The sequence below is a fragment of the Rhea pennata genome, chromosome 4 (assembly GCF_028389875.1).
Source record: "Rhea pennata isolate bPtePen1 chromosome 4, bPtePen1.pri, whole genome shotgun sequence".
Lineage (NCBI taxonomy): Eukaryota > Metazoa > Chordata > Aves > Rheiformes > Rheidae > Rhea > Rhea pennata.
The window spans coordinates 66619230-66627891 of record NC_084666.1 but is presented as its reverse complement, the minus strand read 5'-3'; the positions used below and the strand labels follow the sequence as shown (position 1 = coordinate 66627891).

At 47.6% G+C, this 8662-nt stretch overlaps 1 protein-coding gene across 2 annotated transcripts; it reads right to left on the bottom strand.

Moving 5' to 3' along the window:
• Window positions 1-1274: 1274 nt before the first annotated feature.
• On the bottom strand, window positions 1275-8657 carry LOC134139591 (histone H2A.Z). Of its 2 annotated transcripts, XM_062574177.1 has the most exons (6): window positions 8642-8657; window positions 4709-4806; window positions 2980-3057; window positions 2425-2538; window positions 1852-1981; window positions 1275-1676 (listed from the first exon to the last, which is right to left on the bottom strand). In XM_062574177.1, exons 1-6 carry the CDS (start codon window positions 8649-8651, stop codon window positions 1615-1617), a joined length of 492 nt encoding a protein of 163 aa, XP_062430161.1. In that variant the 5' UTR covers window positions 8652-8657; the 3' UTR covers window positions 1275-1614. The 2 variants fall into 2 exon arrangements, with proteins under 2 accessions (XP_062430161.1, XP_062430162.1); XM_062574178.1 differs by lacking the exons at window positions 4709-4806; window positions 8642-8657 and adding an exon at window positions 3544-3694.
• Window positions 8658-8662: the final 5 nt, after the last annotated feature.

The window sequence follows — 8662 nt, the reverse complement described above, 5'->3', positions numbered from 1 at the left end:
GGAAGGCGCCTGCGACCGCTCGCTCTCGCCCGCGGGCTCTCGCCAGGAACCGCTGTGCCGCGAAGGGAGAGCGCGGCCCTTACTTATAAGAGGATGAACGCGGTTGTTTAATATAGATCCAGCCAACGTTTTAGGATCTAGGTCAACACCTTCCAGCTACGACGCTGCAGCAGAGCACAGTACCTGCAAGAGGCTGTCAGAACAGATTAGCCCTGTTTAATGCAGAAGCATCTTTAAAGCAGTGAGCTGCTGGATGAGAAGTGGTTCTAGAGAGCGGGGAGTTTATTGTCCTCATCCATTTCACCACAAATTTAAGGCTTCACAGGACCTTTCGCCTCAGCAATAAGAACATAGCACAGCAGACAGTATCTTAAAAATGTGTGTGTGTGTGTGTGTGTGTGTGTGTGTGTGTGTGTGTGTGTATACACACACACACATTTTTTTTTTAAGTAACAAACCTAGAGGGAGTTAAGGAAGCACAGATAAAAGAAATAAGACTAGAACTTCCCTCAGTTTGCTGTGCTAAGGATACAGCATCCATGACCTTAGAGCTGATGCAGAAGTTGTAATAAAAATTACAAAATAAGACTTTGAAGATAGATGGGTAGTTTCTCACCTAATCACTGTAGGGCTCAAGAGTAACAGAAAACAAGTAGTTTTAGCTCACTGATCTGAATGCGATGTTAAGATAGCTACTTTGACAACAGGTTTTCCACTGGCATTTGATAGAATCAGTATAGACACACAGCCTTGTTGAGAAAGCGCTCAGCCAAGCTTAAAGACTGCTACCTTCCAAGTGTTTTAGACACCCCCCCCCACAAAAAAATTATACTATAAACCAGTGAAGATTACTGTGGTACCCTTCTCATTTCTTTTATGGACTCAATCATGGCCTTTCATTAACAGAAATATAGACAGAAGTTCTAGATTTTCAACCTCCAGCCAGTCAGAAAGCTTACACTCTTCTTCATCCACAATAATCTGAAGGCTGCATCAAGTAAATTTGTCCTTAAATAGCATGACCCTTAGATATACCTTTCTAAAGGTCATCAGGCTCAATTAAGAATGTTTTAACCTGATGGGGTGAAACACATGCACCATGTCAGTCAAACTGGGCTGTACTAGTAGAGCAGTATTCCAGGACTATGCTTCCATTTGAAAATAGATACCTGCAGTACTTCACAGCCTGGAGAACTATCAGTTGTGTGTTCTTGGAAACACTTCAGAGCTGCATAATTGAGACCAAGTGTTTTTCAGTTACTGTACATGACACATTTGGTATTGATATAACATTTATTGAATACTTCCACTCTAGTGGATGAAAAGTCTGTACAAAACCAAACACTTCCTTTACTTAATCAAACCAATCTAAAAACAGTCAGCTCAATCAAAACCCACTACAAATACAATAGCTTCTTTGAAGCCATGGTAACACTTAAATACGGTTAAGACTTCAATGCAGAAATTTGGTTTGTTAGAAAGCTCAGGGAGCTTTAGCTTCTCAAAGTTACAAAAAGGCAAAATTGTGTTTCACAGATACAGTCCACTGGAATCACCAACACTGGACAATTTAAGTACTTAGAGTCCTGAGATAACACGGAATCCTGGTATCCTTTAGACAGTTTTCTGTTGTCCTTTCTTTCCAATGAGAGATTTGTGGATATGTGGTATTACACCTAAGAAAGAGCAATACCAAGAATTAAAAAAAAAAAAAAAAAACAAAAACCACACACATTAGTTCTCTTCAATGATTTCTCTAAGCTTTGCACTTCAAATAGAATTTGAAGAACAACCTTTAACACTATTGGATTTCTTGCCACTTAACACAAAGGTTGACAGCAAGTTACATACCACCACCAGCAATTGTTGCCTTAATGAGAGAGTCCAATTCTTCATCTCCTCTAATTGCAAGCTGCAAGTGACGTGGAGTGATACGTTTCACCTTCAAGTCTTTGGATGCATTTCCTGCCAGCTCCAGAACCTGAAGACAAGAACATTTTTAGATTGAGTTAAGCAAGTCAAATGAGAACAATTACATGGCTTTAGTTCTCTTCTCTACACCAACTGCTCAGTGACATGAGGACACCAAACAGTACATCTTTTAACCAGCTCCTCTTTTAGCAGTTTGGATTCAGGTTTCCCCAAGGAAAGGGTGATGTTTTGCAGCAAATGGAAAAAGCTGTAACTGTACACTTTATGAAACACTTCACACATGCCTCTGTTATAAGCCACAGCTACCTGCTTTGCACAAAATGCAGAGCAGAACATTCCATATGTGTTTCATAGACTCCTTAGGAAGCATGTACTTCAAAAAACAGGCTTAAAGCAAATGAAGAGTCACAACCCAGTTCAAACTGGCAAAGTACAGGGGAGACTGGTCATTATACCATTTCAACTGGACTGACCAACTTGCAGCAGTTTTACCTCAGCTGTCAAGTACTCTAGGATTGCTGCACTATACACAGCAGCTGTAGCTCCTACACGCCCATGGCTGGTAGTCCTAGACTTCAGATGCCTATGGATGCGGCCAACAGGGAACTGAAAGAAAACAGAAATATGAGTATGCTGTCACCACAGAGACAGAATAAAAGCAGTATCATAAAGCACTTCTGCTGCAGAAATTCTGTTGTCCAGCATAAGCAACTGGTACTAGTTGAATTCTAGTGTTGGGAGTGCTGTGTATCATTGAAGTCTACATTTCAATAGCTGGCACACAGTGTCCTTAGCTGTACTCCCCAGCCCACATCAGCAACTTCACAAGTCTAACCTCCAGCAGGAGCAAAACCACAAGGCAATTCTGCCAGCACAGACGTACAGAAGCTCAGAGCATGGCTGAGCCAAACACTAACATACTCAAGCACCAGACTGATCCTTATGCCAATGGACAGAAGACACTGGCTACCCAGGTTTCACAAGGTACAAGCTGGACATGGAAGGCCAAGCTGACTTTCATTTGCCCACGCTCCAGGCTCTGCTCACCTGCAAGCCAGCCCTCTGAGAACGGGACACCGCTTTGGTCTTGGTCTTTCCAGAGTCCTTCCCAGCTTTACCTCCAGCCTAACCAAGAGGAGAGACCCGTGTGAGCGCAGACACACCGGCAGCAGCGCTAACCCGCCACCCGGCTCCAACCCTCCGTCTCTGCCTGGCACGGGCCGCGCGGCGGCGACCGCATCCCGCCCGCGCATGCGCTCCTCGTCCCTCCTCCCTCCCCCGCCGTGGGGCGGCACGCGCTGCGCCACCACGCCTGCGCTCTGCCCGCTACACCTAGCGGCACAGGCCGCCCGCCGTGCGCATGCGCCGCAGCCCCTCCCTCTCCCCAGCGGCACCAGTGCGCGTGCGACTCTCCGCGCCCCCCCGCCGCCCCTGTCCGCCGCCTGCGGCAGGTAAAACGCCTGCTGGCGCGCGCCGCCCCCCCCTCAGCCGCCGCCCGCGCGCGCCCTCTCCCCCAACGGCCGCCGCCGGGTCACCGCGCTCTCTGCCATCGCCGAGGCGGCGCGGCCGCGCGCCCCCGCGCCCCCTCCGCTGCCCCACGCGGCTCCTCACCATCGTGAACGGGACCACAGCGCCACACAGGGGGACACGGAGGAGAAGAGCGCCCCACACACGCCGAACCCGCGCGACAACGCCGACCTACCCCGACCCGCCGCGATTCAAACTGCGCCCGCTCCCGCCTTCCCCCGGCGCTTTATAACCGCCGAGCGTGCCTGCATCCGGGAACCCCAGCCCCGCCGCCAGCCAATCGCCGTGGGATGGGGCAGGGCGCCCTCGCACGGCGACAGCCAATGGGAACGGCGGGGGGGGGCGGGCCCGCGCAGGGCTGGCCGCGCGGAGCCCAGGGGCGCTGGCGAGGCGCCGCGTTCCGCAGAGGGCCCGCCCGCATTTAAAGGGGCAGGAGCCTCGCGGCCGGCGGCGGGGGGAGGAGGGCGGACGCTGCTCCGCCATCCCGGGCCGGGCCCCAACCGCTCGGAGGCCGCGTCGGCAGGCGAGTCCCTGTGGCGGGGGAGAGGCGAGCCCGGCCCCCCTCGGGCTCGGCTGGAGGCGGTCGCTGCGAGCCGCCCGCGCGAGGACACCGCCAGCTTCGGCCCCAACGGCCGCTGCGGGCGGTTAACGGCCGTCGCCGCCCCGCCCCCCCCCCCCCCCCCCCCCGGGCCCCGTGCGGTTAGGGGCTTTCCCCGCGTTCCCCCCGCCTCAGAGGGCGGGCGGGCGGCGTAGCCCGGGCAGTGTCAGGTAACCAGCTGTGCGTTAGCCAGCAAAGCCCGGGAAAGCCGCCTCGGCATCCTGCGTGCCGCGGGGTGCGAGGGTCATGCCCGTGAGCGCCCCTCAGCCGGCACCGCTGCTACTTTCTATTGTCAGTGCGACTCTAGCTCCCGAGAGCTTGAAAGCTCTCTGAAGCGTGCTCGGGTGCAAGATCGGCACCTGAACAGCACCCACTCAGCTGTCACCTTGGACTGCAGACGCCTTTCTGCTCTGTCAGAGCTGCAGCCTTGCATAATCCACATGCTGGTGTGTGTGCGCGCAAGCAGCCTTCCCCTCCCCAAATACAGGGGCAGTCGGCTCCCGCCTGGCCCCTCGGCTGCACTCCTCAAATCGAGGTATGAAAGCCAAGTCCTGAAGGTCTCCCAAGACTTCAGAGCAGGAAGAAATCCAGTTGGTAAAACCAACGCCGCTCTCCCCAAACTTCTCCATGCAGCAATGTTTCCCATCTCACCTGCCGCAAAGGTTTGGCAGCCAAGGCAAGCCAGCTGTGTGCACCTCTTACAAGCACACCGAGCACTTCTGTTCTGGCTGCTGTCACCATTATTGCAGCTGCAGAAGACAGCAGGGGTCAGAGGAGGTTAGGAAACAGCACTCACAGTAAAAAGCAGATGAGGTTTAAGGACTTGGTGGGGGGGAGCTACCAGTACAAGAAGTGCTTGCCAGAACTTTTCTAGTGGTTATTTTGGTAGTGCCCAAACTTAGTAATTATTCCTATACTGAGTCTAGCTGTGCATCTGCACCTCTAGACACCCAAAGAGCAGGAAGCCATACAAGAGCCTGTAGGGGAAGTACTAAACATTGGTCAAAGAGAACCATAGTTCTGTTACAGCCATAAGGCAAATGCATGCTGCTGGGACGCTTCTACATGAAGCATAGTCTTTTGAGATCCTTCAGAGAATAAAAGTCACATGAAACTATTTAAAAGTGTGCTCACTCTCACAAAGTATAACTTTAGGTCGTGGAAGGGATTGTGCTATTACAGATCAGCTTACAAGTGATTGCTATGCTTCAGACAAAAGCTTTCACTGGGGTTTTTAAGGGGGTCTTTATGCCATTCAGAGATACTATTTGATATGCATTTCTAGTAAGTCTTCAGCTAAGAGCCTGAAGATAACATGCTTCACTTTGTATTCAAACTTAAGTTATTTTAAATTCACTACATTACCAGCTGAAGCCTTTAGCGATGAAGTTAATTGACTTAGTGTACAAAGCAGTTTAGAAGCAGACTGAATGAGGTTACATCCCCGGCTTGGGATGAGGTGCTATTACACTATATTAGCAAACATATGAGGCCAACCAATGTGGTTTCAGCAGAGATGAAGTCACATCTGCTGCTTGTGACACTGGGGGAAGGGAAGTGCCAGCATGTCGAACAACTGTACATACATGCACTAGTTTTTATTTTTACCTCAGTCTTATGTAAGAGCCACGTGATTACCAAGGGCAATCCTGCCTCAGACCCATTCATCTCACTGATTATTTCAAACTGTAGTTAAACCATTCATCCCCAGTTCAATTCTGTCAGAGTGCAACTTTTAATTAATGCATTACGGAGGTCCTTTGCTTGGGCACTTCAAAACCCTGCCAATATTTCCCTGAAATGAAGCCTTAGCCCCATTTTTTTGGGGGGGGGAGGCAGGTGCCATTTCCAGTGCAGTGCAATTATTTCTACTTCCCTCCCCTCAAAAAAAGAAAAAAAAAAACCAAAAAACAAACAAACAAAAAAACCCACCACACAGACTGGCCACTTAACACACTTAGAGAAAAATCTACAAATGATTTCTGAGGTCATTTTAGGTCTTTCAGCTCTAAAAAACTAACTATTCATGGTGCTATTCCAGAACATCATAGATTTTAGTTTGAGATGGTATCTAATTCACCTAGGAATATCAAACATGCTCTGGCAGAATTCCTGGTACTTCAGTGAATGAATAGCTGTTTAGAGGTAAGACTAGCTCAGTCTGTCGTACACTTTACTAATATAATCACAAAATCATCATTTCAGATGTTATATGTATACACACACACGTATATACATTTCTTATACACACACACACACACACATATATATTTCCTTTAACCTCAATATCAAAGGGTCCCAAGCAGGAGGAATACTCTTACAGACTGAAGTTTAACAGGAGATGGAGCTATGAACACAAACTTACTGTGAGGCCACTCTTCTCCACAACTTTTCTTTCTTCACTTCTATAATGAGCCAAAGACACAGAGCTCTAAGATATGTGCGTAAGTGCTGATCCCTAGACCTCCTCTTCAAGGTCTTTTCCACTCTATTCTGAAATAGTAAAGACTTAAACTTTGTTACTCAGGTACTTTGTGTTGGGTATCAGCCATGACAATGAAAGAATCACAAATCAGGCTGACAGCTTCAAACACTTGGAGCTCAAGCAATTTTACATCAGCAAAACAAACAGAAAAGCAAGTAGTTTAGGTATCTCCAGTTGCTCACCAGCTATCTACAAGCAGTAGGAGTCTGTGTCCCAGGGAGTGTTGTTGTTTAGCTGCAGCTTCTTATAGTTGCTTTCTTCCAAGCTAAATGATCAATGCACTAGCAGAATGCATTTTGCCTGAGTCTCCAGACAGGCCAAAATCATATCATCAACAGCCTCTGCCTCTGAGTTTCAGTTCAGCCATTTTATGCTAGCCGGTTCCACTTTAGGGTAGAGAGACCTACTTCTATCTAGCTAGGCAGAACCAAATTGAGAGCAGACCATCCTACATTAGAAATTTGGCATTTTGTTTTTATATTGCTGTCTGGTGCTTCTATCTATTTAAAGCATTAGTTATTTATCTTGGGGTTTGCTGAAGGAGAATAAAAAGTTTTTCAGTTAAACAAAAACCCCTCAAGATTTTACAGAAGCTCGTCAAAGTCAGAATTTCATTCAATCTACTATTTTTAAAATGGGTTCTGTCTGATGTGCCTAGCAAAGATCAATTCACTTCCTTCCTTAAAGGAAGTAGAAGTCAAGTTCCAGGCCATAAGACCCTCTGGGAATAGTACACTAGGTGCAGTAGGAGAAAATTTTCTCCCTGGTTTCTGTCTACAGAAATCCTAGGAAACAGGACGAAGAAGACTCCTACCAGATGGAAATAATCCCTACCACAGACATTCCTTGCTTCCCACACAAGTCTCCCTGACAGTTTCCTTCAGCTGCATGCTTTTAGCCACATAAGGCCTCTTACAGTTCCAGATTGCACTACATGGGTAAGACAGCATAAAACTGAAGGTGGTGCTTTGCACAGATGTGTTTAAAGCAAGCATAACCCCACTTAGTATGCACCAAAGATCAGGGTAGGTAGCACCAAAGATCAAAGGTGTATAGATACCAAGGAGATCAGATGATCATATCTGATAGAGCAGTATATGAAAGTAGTCTCTAATTACCCTACAATAGCTAACAAATCTCTCAACATAACCAGCACTCCCCTCCTTCCCAATATTTAAAATGCTAAGGTGAAACTAATTCAAATATTCTAGGAAGAGCCTAAAATCAAAATTAGAGCCACTTATAAACACAAATAACCCCTACTTCAATCACCTGTATGCTAAGGGAACACTTACCACCTCTATCCTTCTGATACAACCAAGCTTCTTCTCTTCTTTTCAATACCCCAAAACTGCTACTCTGAGTTTCTTGCCCAGCTTTTATAACACAATTGTCTCATGAGGAGAAGATGTGCTTCAAGGGGGCACAACTGAGTAATTAGCCTTTGTTGGTCCAATTAACATTGATAGGTCCCTTTAATGGGGTGAAAAATCCCTCTAATAGGAAGGTTATAAGGAATCTGGTGATGCATAGTATAATGGTATTCATGGCCAGTAGTCTGAACAGTGAGGCCTGCTGGGGTAACTTTTTATTACCTCTGGCAGCAGTGGCCGTCAGTGATGAAGAGTTTTGTCTCATTTCCTTCAGTGCTTGTACACTGCTTTATTAATGTTAAGGTTTCCTGATGCTTTTCATTACAAGACGCTATGTTCATACCAAACTGTTTTCTGCCTTAAGATACGCTGTGACTGACATGTCACTGCAGTACAGTTATACTCAATCCACTAGACAGGCCATGGTTATGATATATGAGGGTATATGGCCAAGTGAGGGGTGCAGATGTCTCCTCAAGCAGCAAAGCGGTGCCCAGACATGGGGTGTGACAACCATGGGATGCCTGTCAGTAGTGCTGCCCTAGGCTGAGTGCTGCTCTTGCGCAGCTGCAAAACCTACTAACTCTGACCAAGCAGTGAGCCCTGTGTTAGCAGGCTTTATACAAATCCTCACTGGGAGGAAGGCAGCCTTACAGCCTAAGTTCTCAGGTAGGAATTGTCTCCACTTTAGAGGTAGAGGATTGAAAGCCAGAGATATTGAATCACCTGGTTGCATTTTCGGAGTAA